Raw genomic sequence first — 18,298 nt, 5'->3', positions numbered from 1 at the left:
TGAGTGTGATTTACAAACCCTTCTGCCTCCGTCCCCAGGCGCAAAATCAACCCCATCACTCTTTCCATAATTGAATTCTGTGCGGTGCCGCCAGCAGTGGCACAATAAGAAGGAAATTGATGGTAATTATTAATTGGGTTAAGTACTTCAAGGGCTGCTGATCGTCTTTCGCAGAGAATTTATTAATATTTCACCCGATAACTTTTCACCTTCGCACACAAAGTTCCCGCTGAAGTGGCGAGAAAAGTCCTGAGAAGTGACATGTCACTGTCACTCGTGCCTCCGCAGCATCAATAAAACATCCCAACATCTCAATTCTGAAAACACACAAAATCTCCCAAGGCGCACTCATTCGCTGTGCGTGGTGTATTTACAAGGGGAAGATAGTACAGCACTTGCACAATGTGTATGAAGAATCCTTAACACTTCTCAGGACTTTAAACATCATAGGTAGTTAATAGCAAGACTAAAACCACCTAAAAACTAACCGCAATCTAACTAACAGTTCTGTAACTCTGTTTTTCAGACTAATTGCTTCTAATTGCACTTTCGGTATCGTAGAATCTTTCTAAAAATCCTTAACATGTCTTAGAACTCTTCGTAGAGATTGCAATTGGAATAAAACGATAAAATTAAGCAAAACTCCAGCGAAATTGTACCAAATTTTAGTTTTATTACCATGAAAATCAACCCAGATTATTATATTGAGGTTATTTTTGACTTTAACTTTGTTTCTTAATAATTCAGCTTCCAAAATCACGATTTTTATTGAGTAAAAGTACGCAATTCTACTAATAAAGTGAAAATGCTTTTAGTTTAAGCACAAGAATTTCTGCTTTAAGATATAATTTAGTCACATAACTTAGAAAAAAAATATCAAAATTATGACTTGAATAAGAATCAATTTCTGAGAGTGCAATAAGAAACAGAAAATCACAGCTGTGAACCAAATATCCGGCAAAATTAAAACACTTCCGATCATATTATCTCCCCTTGTGTATTTACGCAAGAAACTTTGACTCTTTCTGGAGAATTTCAGCTACAGGAATGAGTTCCGTACAAATGTATTACGAAATTTTCCACCCTTGTCATAAGTTGCGTCTCCTCGGAAGACACTCAACTTCCTGTGGAGTCTTTTGGATGGGTTGGAAAACAACACCAAGATTGCGAAATACACAGCGTCGTCCTCACAAAAGGATCCAATTCAGCTCCTTTTATTTAAACAGTTTTACACCATTATTGTTCGCGAACACGAGGGTGAGAGGCGACAAGTCTTTTGTGACATGCGGTTGTTACGCAATTCATGGGGAGAGATAAATCAATCGGAGAAAAGTCAAGCAACAATAAATCATCAACATTTTAGATGTGTGCGCGACATTGAGTCGTCTCTCTGTCCTGGAGAAGTGGCTTTTTTGCGCGCCAAATTGAGGATCATCCAAATTTATATCACAAATGACAATTTCAATCAACTTCTTGCACACCTCTCGATTCCTCGTCAGCATCAATGCTGGTTTCGACTGTCACGGACAGGCATGTTTTTCCTGGACTCTTGCATCAAAAAGGTGCGACGGCAAAAACGTGGGATTTTGCGTAGGAGAAAGACTAGAATGAGTGGATTTTTTAATAAATTAATCTCTCTGAAAGCCATTTCATTACTTCAATGGCTCCAGTGAAGTGCAATTCAGCTCTTTATTTGCACTCAACCCTCTCTCTTCGTCACATGCGGGTTGATTTTGATGCAAATCAGTACAAATAGCGCATGTTTCAGGATCGGAGTTTTGGACAGAATTCAATGCAATATTTATTTATTTACTTCCACGGAAAGGAAGAGCACATCTTGCGGTGTTTTCAGCTTTTGGGGACACTTTTGTCGTGTATCTGTGTTGCATAATGCGCTTCCTTGTTATTTCTGTATTACATCACATTTGCTGAAATATTTGTTCAGAAACGCGTCGAGTATTTATAGAGAGAAAGAGAGAATGGAACGGGGAAAGCGGGTGGAAAGACACGGCAAATGTTGCACAATGGGAATCCGTTGAGTGTCAATCAAATGCAGATATTAGCTGGAGGAAGACTTTCCCGAGGGTTGAGCGGGATATTCATTACATTCACCCCATTTATTATTGCTCTTGTGCACATTAATACCATCAATTAGGTTTTTCTTCACTCTGTGCAAAGAGAAGTGCGTGGATAATGGATCACGCAGAGAATTTCCATCTTCTCTAGGCGCAAAAAAATCCCACTTTAGCAAATACAGAAACACTTTCCATTGAAATTCGGTAATCATTTCCAAACAAATAATTAATAACGCTGAGAAATGTTTTTTTCCTCTTTTTTGCTGCTAATGTTTGTTTGCTGTTGAGCTGGAGGCATTCGTTCTGCGCTTTGTGCAAGGGTCGCATCTTTCAATCAACATTAGCAAATAGGGGCACTTCGCATGCCCAGAGAGACTATCTGGATTACTCACATGCACTCCTCTTTCCCAGGGATTTTGCCAAACTGCAGGAGAAAAAAAAAACCCATTCATTAGCATAATTCCATGAATCTTGTGTGCGGGATTAGGCAAACAAAGTGCTCCTGATCAAATTAAATCAAAGAATATCTGTCCGGGAGAAAATTATATTGGTTTTAGAATGTTGTTTTATCATTTCACCAGACGCGACAGAGTTGCTGGTTAAAAGTGCGGAGGGTGAATTGATTCATATTGAATTGCTTGCATAGAAAAGGATCACAAAGCATTTTCCACCACAACTTTCCATTCATTTTCCCTCCTTCATCGGAGAGAATCAATAAAGAAAATTGATTTATAATTAAATTAGCTTCAAGTGCCAATTTGGCTTCTATATTGGAAGGTATTTGATGAAGAAAAAAAAAACACAGTATAAGATTTAACCACCCTCGAGTTCACTCTGCGAGGACATGAGCGAAGAAAGGACACAAAGAAGGAACGAATAAAGGCACCATTGAGGGTAAAGAAGTGGAGTGAGTCAAATGGACATAAAATAGATTGACTTTGTGATTTTTAGCGCGAATTTCGGCAATTATGTCCGTCTCGATTGGATAAAACTTTTCTTGTTATCCCCCAGCGAAAGTTGCCACTGTTGGCGGCATGAAAAAGTGCCGCCCAATTAAGTCTCTTCGCTGCGTTTTATTTTAATGGGTGATTCATGGAGAAAATTGATGAGCATAATTTCCTAAAACGCATATAAATTTCCCTCAAACTCATATACAATCCATACTGTTTTGGGTGTTGTGTGGTTTATAAATAATTCAGCACGCAGTTTTCCACCCCATTTGTGTTACCGGCACTTTTTGGATGAGGTTTCCACCGTCACAGTTCATCCTGCGATGTGTGTTTGTTGTCCGGGAAGGAAGATGGGACACCACATGTATTTCACCCCCTTTTAACAATTTTCCAAAATGTGTATTTGAATTCACCCTCAGCCGTGTCATCCCACTCATCTTCGGCATGGAGATTGCGGTGAAAATTCTCAATTGTCTCAATAACCCCACCCTTGGCGTGGCCGCAAGAAAATCATAAATGCGCCCTCCTTCGGGGCGCATGGCTTTCTGGTTGAGTTTGTGCCTAGGGGATGAAATAAGGAGAACTGATCAGTATCACTTTGATAAATGGGAAATTTGATTATGCCGGAGAAAAAGTTAAGCTGTATAATTCGTGGAAACTGAAATAGAACACAAGCGTTCTGGTCTGATTCTCAATTCAATGGCATTTTATGTTATTATATGAAAATACTCCATCGCAACCCTCAAAATATTCGAGGGTGAGGCGTGAATGTGAGTCAAATTGGCGGTGCAGAAGTTATGGAATGACTTTGAGAGGCAAAAATTATCATTCTCATCCCTTATTTGTAGGTTTCAATTTTAAAAATGAAATAAGCAGCTGAAAATGGTTTAAAGTCACTTTTCTAAGGGGTTAAAAATCATCAGAAATAACCAATTGAAGTGTAGTAATGCATGAAAATAAGGAAAACTATCGATTGAGGTACAATTTCGGCGGCCGTTGCGACTCTCAGGCCGATGATTTGCAGGAAAATGTATGAAAGATCAAGAGGGTGGCACTAATTCATAATTGCGTGGTGAATAATTCTCATTGAGAATCACGTCTCTCGGCCAGCACGAATCAATGGACTTTTCCTGTGGAGGGTAAAAAAAAAAGTAACAAATTAAATTACGAATGTTGCGCTCTTTCAGCGAAATTGCATCAAAATTGCAGAAAAATCCTTCCATGCGTGCCATTGTGAGTCAGTCTTGTGTGATTTTCAATCCATTAATGCATCGCATTTTAATTTAATGTCAGATTGCTGGATTGGCAGTGGTTAAATGGAAGATTGGATATTTTCTCCTGACGTCCCCTCGCCACGCAAGACGCCACGTGGCGGCTGGAAATTTGGACGCCACGATAAGAGCACCGCCACGCGTCCTCTCATTGTTGCAATTTAATGTGAATGCACATTTCTGGTTTTAAGTGGATCTTCAGCGCAGAAAAAAAAAACCACCGCCGAGAATGGTATTTCGTGCGTGCGTGGAAAATGCCGAGATTCTCGCCGGCGGATTGTCTTCTGCATCAGATAACAGCGAAACCGTGTGACTTGCTGTGACTCCGTGAGGATTCCCAGCAGAAAAAAACCATAATTCATTTGAGCTGCTAATTCCGGCCACTTCAATATGTGTGCCACGAAAGGGAGACTCGAGCGAGGCTCAGGAGAAGGACGCCACGCGAGAAGGCGCACGAGACGCCTAATCGTGACAAACAATGTTTTTTTTTGGAGGAAAATACACCTCGGCCACAAACACCCGGTCACGCTATATTACACGAATCGCTTCGCAGAGGGAAGTGGTGGAAAAGCCAATTCATTCACTTGTCGCACGGACCTCAAACGCCAGCGTGACTTACAGTGGCTTATCAATTAATTGCGAGCACAAAAGAGCACACGATATGCCACCTAATAAGGGGTGGTTTTTTGCCTTCTCTTCCCACAATTTATGGCGGATTATTGCGTTATCTAATCAAATGCCCCGGAGATTTTCGCTAATGTCTGGGAACGGGGAAAAAGGAGTGAAATATGCCATTTCGACTGCAGGAATATTGTACATTTCTCTGTTCTGCGGTGGGATTACTGTATTTTTTCCCATAAAATACAGCAATTTTAGCATTATTCCCTCGCTGTGATGTCTTTGATTTGAATTTTTGAAAAAAAACCTTATTTGAGTAACGAATAATTTTCCCACAGAAGCTGTGAAGAGAAGAAATTGGAAAGAAAATCTAGAATTTCTCCTCAATCCAAAAGCAACAATTCATCATGGAAAGAAAAAAGCAATTCGGATCAAATTTTTGAGAGTAAAAAAAAACCGTGGCAACCGAAAGGGTGAAATTGCTGAGAAGTCACAATGGAAATTGCCATTTCTCACCGTATTGTTGGAATTTGAAATTTCATGTGGCTCGTCTCTCGGGATGTTGAAGGCGAAAGTGGCGGAAAACGAGCCCTAATTCAAATCGAAAGGGTTGCTCGCCTGCTAAACTCCCAAGAGGGTCATTTTTCGCATTTGAAATCTCCTTCCATCGCTGGACGAACTTTAAATGATATAAATTTCTCAGTGCGAGTAACTTTCTTTCAGTGCCGAAAAGAAAATTCCTGTCCATCTGGAGATGGATAAAAAATTCCTTTTTGTGATTTGTATCCAAGGTAAGAGATCCTTGAAGTATTTCAATATCTCCTGGCGTAACAATTGGCAAATTGTTGAATAACTTGAGAAGAATGTCCAAGAGAAATCACACTCAACATATTTTTGAGATGCCCAGAGGGTATTTTTCTCTCACTCCCTGTCCAGAGATGAATCATAGAAAGAAGCATCAACCCTCAAATTCTTTCCTCCATTTCGAAGGAATATATATTTTAATAAAGTTCCCACATCTCCTCGGTGATATCCAACAAATAGCCAATAAATGTCCAGTCAGAGTGAATCAGAGACTGAAAAATTGCTCTTTAGGTGAAAAGACATCGAAACCCCTTTCCAAAATTCACACGCACGCACCAAAAACATCCCTCCAAATGAGATTAAGTCCCTGATCGAGAGGCGTTCCGCCGTCAGAGAGAACAATTTGCAAGAGATACGAGAAATGCGAGTGTTTCTCTTCTTCTTTTTCACCTCCCCAAATATAATGTGCGGAATTAAAAATCCCTGCCCGGATTATGTTTCCAGCGACCAGCAAAATACGCAGACACTATTTACATTTCCCATGGAATTCGTCACGGTGAGGCAGGACCTCTTTCTCCCCTCCTGTTTTCCCCGCAATAAATCTTCCCGATGCCGCACAATCAAATTGCCCGAGAGCGGAAAAAAGTGCCCTCTTGGCGCTCTGAATGGGGCTTTTCGGTTGTCGTGCTGGCGAGCGATTAAGACGCCATGTATTTAGTTACAGCTCGAGCTTTTACACAAGACGTATACATAATTATCGAATTTATGAATGCACAAAGTGTTAATTATATTCCAAACAACCGCCTTTCTTGCCAACTTCGCCTTGCTTGTGTTATTGAGGTGACGTCGGCGGATAATCGCCAAAATTGCCTCAGAAAATGACTGTAAAGTGCAGAAAATATACACTGAACCTGAGTTCAAAGGCAAAGAACCAATAATAAGAGTTTAGAGCTATTTTTGAGGGTTTCTTTTTCCCTTAATCACACAGTAATTTCTACTTATTCATACTAAAGCAATGCTTTGAAACAAATCTAAAAGGGTTGCTACAATTATTTACATATACCAAATACTTGCCACCCCAGCTAAAATCACCTCATTAACAAAATGAATCCAGTGCGAATGTCTCATTAATTGGAGGAAAATCAACGAGAGAGAAACAATGCGGACGCTCACAGGATCTAAATAACCGGTGTAAATTCTGCGTGTGGCGGGAAACACGTGAATCCAAATGCTGGACGCATCAATTAGGAGAGACGCAGAATTATGCTCGCCTCATTGCAGGAAAGCGCCTTTTTGGCTCAAATGCGCAGCCGGTCGGAGTCAGTGAGGTGGAAAAATGTGTCTGCGACAGTGTTTCAATGCGGCCAAATTGACAAAGAGAACCGACAGTGAAATAATGTGGAAAATGGAATCAAAATTGACTCTCTGGGCAGTTTGTGGAGGGAGAAAGAGAGCGAGACAAAGGAATGTGGCATTCACCTTGTACCTGAAATCTCCACAGAGAGGAGAGATTTCGCTTTATTCTTGCACCCCCAGAAATAAGACAGTGTATATATATATATGGAAAATTGCACTCTAGAAGTCCCTGAATCGCAGGTCTCGGCGCTCGTCGCTGAGATGATCCCTGAAGCGCATTGGACTGGGGCGGAAATCTAATCTGGGCGCACTGAGGGGCGCCCCGCCTTCACTGCCGGCGGCCAGGCTGACAAAGTCCGGACGCCTTGAGCTCAGCACTCCGCCGGAGTCGAGCATGTCCCTGGGGTCCTCATAAATCGTGATGCGGTGACGGGCGAAGTAGCCGTCCTCCCGCGGCCGGCCCAGCGTCCCCGCGGACAAGGGATGCGTCCGCAGGGGTGGCGGGTACAGCGCCTGCAGGAGGCAAAAAGTGAGTCACAGACAAATCAATATTTGGCCAAGTCACAACGTGATAAATTGCCGCAAAGGTCTGTCCACCGTGACGAATGCGCTGCCCCGGAGCGAATCTCTGTCACAATTCTCACTCACCTGGCCACCGGAACCGTAGTCATCATACAGAGGTCGTCTGTCGTCCAGCGGTCTGTGTGCAAAGAAAAGATCACCAGTATTTCGGGGGGTTTTGCGGAACGTCTTTGAGCGACATCACCTGTACAGTCCGTGTCCGTAGTTCTCCCGCACGCCCACCGCGTAGGGTCTTCCGCCGTAGCCATCATCCACCATCTCGTACCTCTCAGCCTGTCCTCGCACGTACTTGTCCCTGTGCCCGAGGCGGTTTCCCTGGTCCTCCGCCAGCAGATGGTGTCTGTTGTGCATCCCCCGATTGTCATATCCGCCATAGCGATCGTCGTACTTGTCTCGCACGCTTCCATCGCGCAATCCCTCGCGATACTGCGAATCGTGGGCATCGCCCTTAGTGCCATGCCTCTTGTCGTACACCAGCTTTCCGCCCCTGTCGTCCGAGTCCTCGTAGAATGAGCTGTTGCTGCCGCTCTCGTCCTTGTGATACGTATTGTGGAAGCCCGACTTCACATGCTTCCTGTTGTGCTTCTTGTCCGTCTCGAAGTCCTCGCCAGTCGTGTGCTTGAGCGTATCTGAACTCGATCCCTGCTTCTCATGGTTCAAATTGTGTCCATTCGAGATGTTCTCCAAGTTGTGGAATTGCGACACATCCTGAGCCGCCTTCAGGTTGTTTCCCTTGTCCGACAGCTGATTCTGTATGAAACCACTGGCCGCCGTTGATCCCTGGGCGCCATTCTCGAATCCGTAACTCACGTAGGGATAATCATTGGCGTAGGGCAGACCACTCACCGCCTCGCCCAAGAGATGGATCACCACAGCAGCCACCAGAAGCACCATCATTCACCGCGGAGTCACCTGAGACACTGATCGCACTGCCGGATTGGGTGCCTCATTAAATATTTGTCGACACTTCACGCTTTAATCCGCGGCGTCATTCATCGCGATTAACGCATGTTTCCGTGAACATGAAAAGAGTGTCAAGAAATTGCCTCTTTTTGTCTTGCTGCGGCTCCTCAAGAACCTCTCTGGGCCCAGTTTAAATTCTTGTGCCGGGTGACTGATTTGGTGACACCTGAAGAATACCCAGCGCCAGTCAACCTTCACCATCTCATCAAATTTACACAATTAACAAGGAAGATAAATCCATTCAATTCACCACACTTCATTTCCCTCCTTCGCGACAGTTGCACGCAACCTCGTGGCAACTTTTGTGTGTTGCGCGGAAAACCCAAAAGATCTTCAAGCTATTGTTGTCCTATTATTTCATCCCAACAGCATGTCGCGGTATTTAAGGACGTTTTCCCTTCTGATTCCAGACTTCATGGCAACTTTTCCAATTAATGGCTCATCAACACATCATTGGATTTATCTTGGAATGCTGCATTTATCCAAGAGAAAATCTTACAGTTCTCATCCTGAAACAATATCAAAAACTTTCGTTTGATTTTCTGTTACATCTTGAGATCATGAAGCTGTTTCCTAAGAAATTACTTACCTTTTCTCTATTTGAACACTTCTGTAATGCTTTGAAGAGCATAAAGAGACTAATTAGCCTGTATTTCGTCCCTTTCAAACACTTTTTCACCCATTTTTCTGCACTGAACGGACGTTTTTCGCACAAATCGTAGAGTTCTAACGAAAACAGAAGCTTACAAATCAACTGCTGTATTTATTTCTCTTCTTTTTCTCTCTCTCTCTCCTCAATGATATATCGCAATATAAATAGCCTTAAATAGTAAGCTTTCATTTCAACTCTGTTCATTTAAATTATGTAAATCATACATATCGAGAACTGGTGTGTTCCTAAAGAGTACTTTTGTCGTATTGATAGAAATATTACATTCAAGCGTGGTATTTCAAGTGCTCTTTTTCCCCCCCAAATTTAATGATCAAAAACCAAATGCATTTGTAGACAAGTTCAAAATTGCTGTTTGTTATTTCAGTAATAAGAATCATATTCAGTGTGAAATACCACTCTTGTTCGGGAATTCTAAGTAAAAATTAATTGAGAATTGTCTTTCTCACCATTGCGTGTGCATTTTTTATACCTGTATCTCAGCGGAGAAACTCATCGTGTTTTGAGGTAAAGTCTGTGGCAGGACAGTGAAGCACAGAGACAACCGAATGAGTGGCGCACGGCGAAGCTTCCAGCTTAGAAGTCACCATTTCGCAGCTGCGAAAGCCTCAGACTGAGCTCCTCGGCGATGTTCACGCGTGAGATCTCCACTTCCTTCCTCGACGACACCTCGCGCAGCTTCACGACGCCCTTCTCCAGCTCCGAACTGCCCAGAATGAGCGCGAACGGGATTCCGTGCTCCTCGCAGTGCTGCAACTGACCGAGAAGCTTGGGATTCTCCTTGTAGGAATGCTCCGCCTTAATCCCGCCATCCCACAACTCCGTGATCACCTTCAGTCGCTGCTCGTGCAGCCCCTTGTGGGCACTCGCCACGTACACTTCCACGTCCGTGGTGCGCATCTTGATGCCCTCGGCCGCCTGCTTCGCCTCCAGCAGCGAGAAGATCCTCTCCACGCCAATGGACACGCCCACGCACGGCACTTGCTTGCCCTTCGGATCGAACATGCCCACGAGATTGTCATAGCGTCCACCGCCGGCCACTGAACCCAGCGTCACGGGCTCCACGTCGCCGCCATTCGTCACCTCCGGCATTGCCGTGAGCACCGCCTCGTAGATCACGCCAGTGTAGTAGTCCAAGCCTCTGGCCAGACTCAAATCGAACCGGATCTCATTGCAGAGACCCAAAACCTCGCAATACTTCAGCAACTTCTTCATCTGCTCCAATCCCGTCACCGCCGACTTTGTCGCCATCAACTTCGCATCCTTCTGCAGCTTCTCCACGAGATCAAGACCACCGGACAGCTGAACATATTCCCCAATTTGATCCGCCGTCTGCTCGTCGAGTCCCTTCTCCTCCATCATTTCGCGCTTCACCTCCTCCCATGGCGACTGAAAAGAGAGCAGCAAGAAATTTAAGAAATCTCACACGCTTCGTCAACTCTTGTGCATGAAGAAAAAAAAATTAGCCACACTGGCAATAATATGCTTTTTATCAGCACTCAAATGCTGATGTCAGGTAAATTTCCCACCAACATTGCGATTCTCATATTCTACAGCTCATCTCAATTGCAATTCACACTGTTGCCAATCTGTTAAACGCAGTTAATTTTGTGATTTGTGACGACAAATGATGTTTTCGTGAATATTTCTTCTCGATTTAATCTTTTAATTGAGCTCATTACTGCATTTCGTCGCTTCACTCTTCATCGGAGTTCTGAATATCAACATTATTCTCCGTGCGAAACGCATCTTGTGCATCTTACCTTGTCCAGTTTGTCGACAGCCGAGCAAATGGAGCGGAATTTGTCAGTCGGCACGCCGCACGCCTCGAACATGCCGTCCAGGAGCATTCGGTGGTTCAGCTTGATCACGTAGTCGCCGATATCGAGTCCGCTGAGGATCTCAGACACGACCTTCACGCACTCGGCGTCCGGAATCATGCAGTCGTACGTGCCGGCGATGTCGAAGTCGCACTGGTAGAACTCCCTGTAGCGCCCCCTCGTCATGGCGGGATTGTCCCTGCGGTACACTTTGGCGATGTGGTAGCGCTTGATGGACGCAATCTTGCTCATTGCCAGATAGCGAGCGAGCGGAACGGTCAAATCGTAGCGCAGAGAGAGAATCTCTCCACCCTGATCCTTCAAGTCGTAGATCAGCTTTGAGTCCTCGCCATACTTTCCCGTCAGCACTTCCTGCAAAGGACAAAAACACACTCTTCAGCACCTCAGGTCACCTCAAAATGCGCCCATCGGCACTCACTTTGCGCTCAAAGACCGGCGTGTCGATGCTCTCAGCGCCGTGCTTCTTGAATACTGTGACAATCTTGTCCAGGACGCCCTGACGCAGAGCCATCTGCTGCGGATTGTAGTCCCGCGTGCCCTTGGGCGTCTTCAGCATGAACTTCTGCCCACCGGACGCCTCGCCATCCTCCTCGGTGACCTTTGCCTTCAGCGCCAGCAGCTTTGCCACCTCAACATCGATCTGCAACAGGGCAAAAAACAAAACGAAGATCGTTACGCAAGCAATCAGAGCATCACCGCCACTCGTCACCCTAACCTGAGCTGTGCAGAAGCCCCGAAAGTCTCTCATCAGTCGAATCTTTCTCAAAACGCCTATCATTTTGCCTCTTAATCTCTTTCCAAAATGCGTTACAATTGAATCAAAATTCTATTATCGCACTCTGATGACGTATGAAATTTACTGAAGTATAGTAAATAAAGAGATGGTGTAAAAAGAGTGAAGAATTTAGTAGGAAAAAATAAAAACATTCGGTTTGTCAGCCAAAACAAGAGACGTGCTCATTTTCTACACTTACTAAAGCCTACGTCATTGTCGACACGAAAAAGTTACCTTTCTCGTGAAGTTTGGAAAGACATCACAAAACAGAAAAAGGCATGAATTGCTTAACTAACAATCATTTAGTGTCATAAAAGATCAGTTTTTTTCTTTCAGTTTTAGTGGTGTTACTTCCGATTTTAGTGAAAAATCGAGAAAAGGTTCCGTATTTTTCGTATTTCGGGATAAAATACATGAAGATACAAGACATATCGAGGTGAAGTGGATCTAAAATTGACCAGAAACAAGCAATTTTCACCCTATTATCGGCATATTGTGCTTAAAATCAGTAATAAATATTATTGCCTTTCGATTTAGACTATTTCCAGCAGAACACAATGCTTAAATGACAAGTTTACGAGAGAAACATCAATGTGTGCTAATGTGGTAATCAATAGAAAGCGGAGACAATAGCGTTCGGTCAACAATGCGCTCATCCGTGACGCACCAGCGAACAGAGAATCTTTCTCTCTGGCATGTCTGAGCGCGGAATGCCGAGGAAAGACGCCCAGTCGAGCTGAATTGGGCTCCAAAGCAGTCGCAAGGGCGCCGGGGCGGAGGGAAAGGGCCCCAAAGTGCAGAACGACATGGAGAGTTTCTCAACAATTGCATGGCATTGGACGGGAAAAACTAATTGGAGTGAACGTGAAAGTGTGCCTGTGTCGGATTGGAGAGCCGAGAAGGTGAATTGCTCGCTGGCGTATTGAAATCGCGAGTGAGGAGGCAGAAAAAAGCGTTGAGCAATGGGTTCACCAGCTGCTGGTCCAGCGCCATGTGCAAATGCCCAATCAAGGTGATTTTCGCTGGCCGTTTTTGCGGTCGCCCCGACAGAAATGGGTCAAATTGGCGTGACACGCGGCGCACGGGCGCCCCAGCGATCAATTACACGGAAGATCATGGGGATTGCTTGGGGATTTGCAGTACTTTGCTCACCTTCTCCTTGGGCTCCTTCGCTGCCTTCAATTTCCTCACCAAGTCGCCTTGCACTTTGATTTGCTCGAGAATCTTCTCGCGATTGTCACTCATTCTCTGTCCTGGTGGTGTTTGACACTTTCTCGCAGCACTGGCACAGGTGGAATACGGCTCTTTCACGGGGAATTCGCCACGGAAAAGGAAGAAAATGTGCTCTTGCTCTGACACGCAAACCTTTCGCACTTTGTGACAGATACTGGCATGACAGCGCTTCCGGAGCTTTTTCGGAAGTGGCGCTGCCAGCGAAGCGTCATGCCAGTGCGTTCATTCATAAATACTGGCAAGTTTTCCGCTTGCAAGTTTTGAAATAAGAGCTTTTCCGTTGAGAACACAGCGAGAAAATATTTCCCAAAGCTTTGTGTAATTCCAATAAATCAGGCATTCTAAAAGGAAATTTAATTATCTCAATAAATCAATGAAAATTTGCCACCATAAATGTTTAATCACTTTTAATCACCTGTAATTTTCTCCCATTGTTTATTACACAATGTTCATTTCTGTCTCTCTCTCTATTGTCAACACACAAAATCCCTGCGTGATTGTTATCTTATCTGCTCCAAAATGAGCCTCCACTTCCCGATTGAGGAGCACAATTTCATGGATTCGCTCCGTTCTTGCGGAAAACTTGCAGATGAAGCAATTATCCGTGGCGGTTTCCCATTGCGAAATTACTTACACGGAAGTAATCTGATAGAAGTTCCAGTGAAATCAGCAGTGCGGACATAAAAAGAGCAAACATGTGGGATCTCGTGAGGCGGGAAAAAAAGAACAGACGGCAAAGAAATAATAAAATACACCCCATGGAAAATATTCATGAAGAAAAGTTCGTCTCGAAGTGTGGGAAACTTTTGCTGAATATTCAATTCATTCCCAGAAGGCAACCCAAAATCCCCACGCTCTCTCGCTGTAGCTGTTTTTCCACCTGAAAATTGTCTAAACATTTATCTGTGTTTTGTCGCTCCGTGGACAAGAATTGCTGTGGAGAGAGAAAGAGCGCGGCTGCGATTCTGGAGCGTGTGAGAAAAATGATGCGATGCGGGTTTTGCCTCCCTTTCATAATCATTAAACAAAGATCACACACTTTCTCCCACGCGTGCGCAAAGCGCCCCCGATTCTCTGGGGATGCCACGTCTCTCGCGAGCAAGAAGAAGAGCACAACCCCAGACTATTTGGCGTACTTTAGTCCAGTCGTGATGTGGGTCGATTAGGGTAAAAGTGTTCCATGATATTTGTAAGTGAAGTTCACCATTCTCTCGGCCCTCGGCCCGTGCCACCCCCCTTTGGGGCGCCCAGCGCGCGCCCGCGACGCCCCAGAGGGGGCCCCAGTGTATTTTAGCGCGCCGCGCTGAGTGCAGAAATCGCATTGAAATGGGACAGAAATAATAGAAATAAGAATGGAAAAAATCAATAATTGCTTCATATTTCTCCAACTCACCCTCGTGCGGGATGTTGTCTCTCTGATGGGCTCAAGGGGTGGCAATTTCCTGTCATAATTTCCCATTTCATGTGTGCGTGTGTGTGAAAAAAAAATTCCCCATTCCTCAGCATCACGCAGATAAATCTCGAGCAGCTCTTCTGCAAATCCATCTCTTCATTTCTTCAATTTAATTCCCTGCAATTTGCCAATCGACTTCAACCCTCCGCCAGCGAAGGGGGGTGGGTTGGCAAATGGAAATTAAACCTCTCAATTTGACTAACCTGCCATTTGTGAATTTTTCACCAGCAACCATCAGAACTTTTCAACTGTCTCACGAGCAATTTGGTCAATAATTGCAAAACTTTCCATCCTAAAACATCCATCTTCATTTTCCACCACTTTTCCGCCAGTGCAGAATTGTCAATAGTCCTTCGTGGGATCATCACTCAGAGCCTGAGCAAAAGTTGCTCCTTCTGCGACTCCGCGCGGGGCGACAAGGGAGGAATTTGCGAGTGAATGAAATGTGGGGTCGAATGGGGTGAATAGCTCCTGAAATGATTGCGTGTGCAGAGCAGAATTCGCGAACGTGGCGAATAAATTCGCGATTGTGCAGAAAATTCCGTGTGGGTGAGCAAAATTTCATTGCCCTTTTTATTATTAGGTGTTGCATTCCAGAGGTTTTTGGCTAAATAAACATTCGAAAAGGACGATTTTGGAGCTTGTTTGGCACAATTGCAAATCACTCAAGCTTAAGAACCTTGAGAAGAACTTAACATTTAAGTTGTGGTGCAGAACAGATTATTCCTTAGCTCCTTAGTTGCTTTCAAGGTTGCTTTTGATCAAGTATGTCTGAATATATCTTCTCTTGACTTGCAGAAACACAACGAAAAGCTTAACGTGAATTAGAATCAAAGATCCTGGTCTTCATACTGTTTTGCATTCATAGAACTTCCCTTAAGTCTCCCCTTAAATCCTCTTTACATTCAGACTAAAACGCTAGTAAAATAGAAACTCTTGAAATAAGGATGGTCGAAAGTCCTGTGGAACATATTGAATATTGTGAGAGAATTTCCATCGCAATAATCCATAACGCGGGTAATCCGCTTTTGGAAGTGCGTCTCCCATTTTGGCTGAGTTATGCTCGCTCCAGAGATGAAATGTTGGCCCCAATGCGGGTTCGAGGGGTGTTGCGAAACAGTTGAAAATTTCTGGTTGGCTCACAGGCTCCGATATGCTCCCTTTCTTCATATGGCGAAAGCAAACAATTGAGGCAGGAATTTAATTTTTTCCCTCTCACTCTCGCCATATAGTTTCCCCATTTGGGGTCGCCGAGGGGCGCGCGCTGAGAGGGACGAGATCTCCACTTTTGGGGTGGATTTGTGGAAACCCGCGCTCTGTGTTTCACTCTGCATTGTGTGTGTGTGTGCGCGCTGAAATGGGTGAGACCAGCAGCTGTTCACAATATTTGAGCACTTCCTGGCTGCAGTTCCCGCTCGGAAACGCTTTTCTTTCAATAGTGAAAATTGTGAACTTCTATCGCGCTTCCTCGATCAACATGGATTAAATTTCCCCCCGTCAGTCTCCCAATGGCGCCCAGTGTGAGTGATGTAGCTTCAACCCTCCCGGAATCACACCCCTGCGTGATCCAGCACAAATTCCAACTCGCCTCGAGCGCTCTTTTGCACTTTAAAGGCGACAATTCGTCGCTTTAATGCGACGCCAGAGCAAAAGTCAGCGCTCGACTCATGAAGATCTTTCTCTTATCGGAATGCCTTTTTTCCCTGTTTCATCCTTCCCCTCCCCCGCCGCCCGAGTGCTCAGGGAGTCCTTTTTTATCAAGCGCTCGCACATACGTGTCTCGGAAAAGCAGGAAAAATCCTCTCGGAGGCAATTTAAGGAGAAACGTTTATACCTTTTCATCCACTTCAACGTCACAAGATTTACACTTCGTGTGGAAAAAATACGAACAAAATTTCCACTGCGAACATATCGATCTGTTATTCATCTGAATATAGTTGCCATTTTTCCTCAAGACTGATTTCCCAGGAAATACTAAATTGATCAAATCTCTAATAAGATGCACAAAAGAGACTTATTTTACATTTCAAGAATCTCAACGAACGTAAAAAGCACAACTTTTTTACATCTTTTCGGAGCTTTTCACATTTTCCCCGCCCTGATAAAAGAACGACACAAAAGTTCTTCATTGGAACACAATATAAAGGAACCTCTTATCAATGCGATGAATGTTTCACCAGATTTTCTAGGAAAAAAAAGTTGTTATTTTGTGATAAAGACGCGAAAACACATAAAATAGGAGTGATTAGTAAATGATACACGACTGCCGAGGGAAAAGTTAACGCACACAGGAAGAGGAAAAGCGAAATTAACAGTCAAACGTTGGCGGAGGAGAGAAAAAACAAGGAGAGTTTCCAGCGTGAAAAACAAAGGACGAGGCAAAAACATCGGAAGGATGGAATCCCACACAAATAATTCCTTGGTGAGTATTTTCTTTTCTTATCGCTCACCAGTGTTTTTGCCAACACCCTCCATTCCTGATGGGTCACTGCGGCGGCTGCTGGGCCGATTCATTAATCACTTCCTTGGGAATTTGAGACAAATTCCCAGGGAAAAATAATCTCGAGGAGATGTGCGGTACATTAAGTGGGGGGCAGAAATTGCCCACTTACACGCGCATAAAATGTATAAAAATTAGAATTGGGGAGGGAGATGATGAAAATTGTTGCCATTTGCTGTGTGTGCGAGGGTGGGAAAGCTGTCTCGCCCAAGAGGCAGACATTCGGTATGAAATGGTGTACAACTCGTCAGAAGTGGGTGTGTTTGAAAATTTGCAGTATCTGAATACTTTTCCGATTTCTCATGATAATTTAGTGAGAAAAGCACAATTATAGACCACAATCTTTGTGATTATTCAATCTTTTTTTTATCTTGATTATTCGATGCGATATTCTAACATTGTTAGGTTATTTAATTATTTAATGGGCAATAATTAACGTCAAAAAGTGAAAAAAACGTCACAAAATTTGCCACAATCGAATTTCTAACACCTAAAAGTAAGAGTAAGAGCGCAGTATTTTAACCTTAGGGCCAAATTTACCTTTTAGAAATACAACCAGAACTTCTACATGCTTTTCAAACTTGATCAGCTGATGATAAAGTGGGGCTTTTTCACGCGAAAAGGTTTATTTTCACAAATGTGGCCAAATGTGGAGAAATTTATCAAATATTCAAATATATTAAAATTCTGGTTAAATATTCCTAAAATAGTTTAATATAATTTGTTTTATTTAAATTTTTTGCCGGAAATATTCAATTTTTGATTATTTTTCAATTCAACATTTGATTATCGGCTTTCTCCTGGGGAATTTTGCATGCAAAAGTGGATTTGTCTGTACAAATTTGAGGCAAAGTGGCTCCGCCTTGGACTCGCGTGGGCGGCCGGGATGGATTTGCCGGGGGCCAAAGTGCTCCCCGGCCTTTTCCTGGCATGTGTCTGCTGTGAATGGTTGCGAAAAGGACGGAGGATTGGTCAACTGTGTGTTTTCCTCGACCCGTCATCCCTGATATTGCGAAGTGGCACCATGTGTGGCCCCAATCATAATAATATATATCACCAAATTTGGCTATGGCGAGATATAAATATAAAAAAGCAATAACAACTCAATCTCTATGCGAGGAAAATCCTTCTGCCCTAGGCACAAATTGCCGGCTAAACCTCCAATCTGCTGACGTAATCTAATAACATTATTATCACTGAGATCTGT

At 43.8% G+C, this 18,298-nt stretch overlaps 3 protein-coding genes across 7 annotated transcripts in view; 1 reads left to right on the top strand and 2 right to left on the bottom strand.

Annotated features, from left to right (window-relative positions):
* Window positions 1-7,293: 7,293 nt before the first annotated feature.
* On the bottom strand, window positions 7,294-9,168 carry LOC132259254 (uncharacterized). Its single transcript, XM_059756815.1, has 3 exons — window positions 7,841-9,168; window positions 7,723-7,774; window positions 7,294-7,587 (listed from the first exon to the last, which is right to left on the bottom strand). Exons 1-3 carry the CDS (start codon window positions 8,551-8,553, stop codon window positions 7,294-7,296), a joined length of 1,059 nt encoding a protein of 352 aa, XP_059612798.1. The 5' UTR covers window positions 8,554-9,168.
* A 475-nt stretch (window positions 9,169-9,643) lies between these two features.
* Window positions 9,644-13,293, bottom strand: LOC132260582 (histidine--tRNA ligase). Of its 2 annotated transcripts, XM_059758802.1 has the most exons (5): window positions 13,058-13,293; window positions 11,846-11,989; window positions 11,549-11,770; window positions 11,053-11,481; window positions 9,644-10,678 (listed from the first exon to the last, which is right to left on the bottom strand). In XM_059758802.1, the coding sequence occupies exons 2-5, from the start codon at window positions 11,906-11,908 to the stop codon at window positions 9,866-9,868; spliced, it is 1,527 nt and encodes a 508-aa protein (XP_059614785.1). In that variant the 5' UTR covers window positions 11,909-11,989; window positions 13,058-13,293; the 3' UTR covers window positions 9,644-9,865. The 2 variants fall into 2 exon arrangements, with proteins under 2 accessions (XP_059614785.1, XP_059614784.1); XM_059758801.1 differs by lacking the exon at window positions 11,846-11,989.
* LOC132260579 (facilitated trehalose transporter Tret1-like) overlaps window positions 12,777-18,298 on the top strand; it is a 27,289-nt gene continuing 21,767 nt past the window's right edge. Inside the window, exons 1-2 of one of the 4 annotated variants that reach the window (XM_059758797.1) lie at window positions 12,777-12,807; window positions 16,772-17,013. In XM_059758797.1, the coding sequence (XP_059614780.1) occupies window positions 16,987-17,013 (27 nt within the window). In that variant the 5' untranslated portion in view covers window positions 12,777-12,807; window positions 16,772-16,986. Of the gene's footprint in view, window positions 12,808-12,828; window positions 12,918-14,257; window positions 14,328-16,771; window positions 17,014-18,298 lie in introns of those variants that run through there. The other 3 variants (XM_059758800.1, XM_059758799.1, XM_059758798.1) reach the window with 3 other exon arrangements.

This window comes from Phlebotomus argentipes, unplaced genomic scaffold (genome assembly GCF_947086385.1).
Source record: "Phlebotomus argentipes unplaced genomic scaffold, Phlebotomus argentipes genome assembly scaffold_18, whole genome shotgun sequence".
Lineage (NCBI taxonomy): Eukaryota > Metazoa > Arthropoda > Insecta > Diptera > Psychodidae > Phlebotomus > Phlebotomus argentipes.
Note: the sequence above shows the minus strand (reverse complement) of the source record. Positions and strands in the feature narration are given on the sequence as shown.

What these genes read in the sequence shown, in the direction of transcription:
- LOC132259254 (XM_059756815.1), bottom strand. Translation starts at nt 8,553, where the DNA reads ATGATGGTGCTTCTGGTGGCTGCTGTGGTGATCCATCTCTTGGGCGAG. An exon ending in TACGGACACGGACTGTACAG is followed by an intron (nt 7,775 to 7,840) that starts GTGATGTCGCTC and finishes CTTTGCACACAG; the next exon opens with ACCGCTGGACGACAGACGAC. An exon ending in ACTACGGTTCCGGTGGCCAG is followed by an intron (nt 7,588 to 7,722) that starts GTGAGTGAGAAT and finishes TGCCTCCTGCAG; the next exon opens with GCGCTGTACCCGCCACCCCT.
- LOC132260582 (XM_059758801.1), bottom strand. Translation starts at nt 13,150, where the DNA reads ATGAGTGACAATCGCGAGAAGATTCTCGAGCAAATCAAAGTGCAAGGC. An exon ending in CGCCGGTCTTTGAGCGCAAA is followed by an intron (nt 11,482 to 11,548) that starts GTGAGTGCCGAT and finishes TGTCCTTTGCAG; the next exon opens with GAAGTGCTGACGGGAAAGTA. An exon ending in CTGTCGACAAACTGGACAAG is followed by an intron (nt 10,679 to 11,052) that starts GTAAGATGCACA and finishes CTCTCTTTTCAG; the next exon opens with TCGCCATGGGAGGAGGTGAA.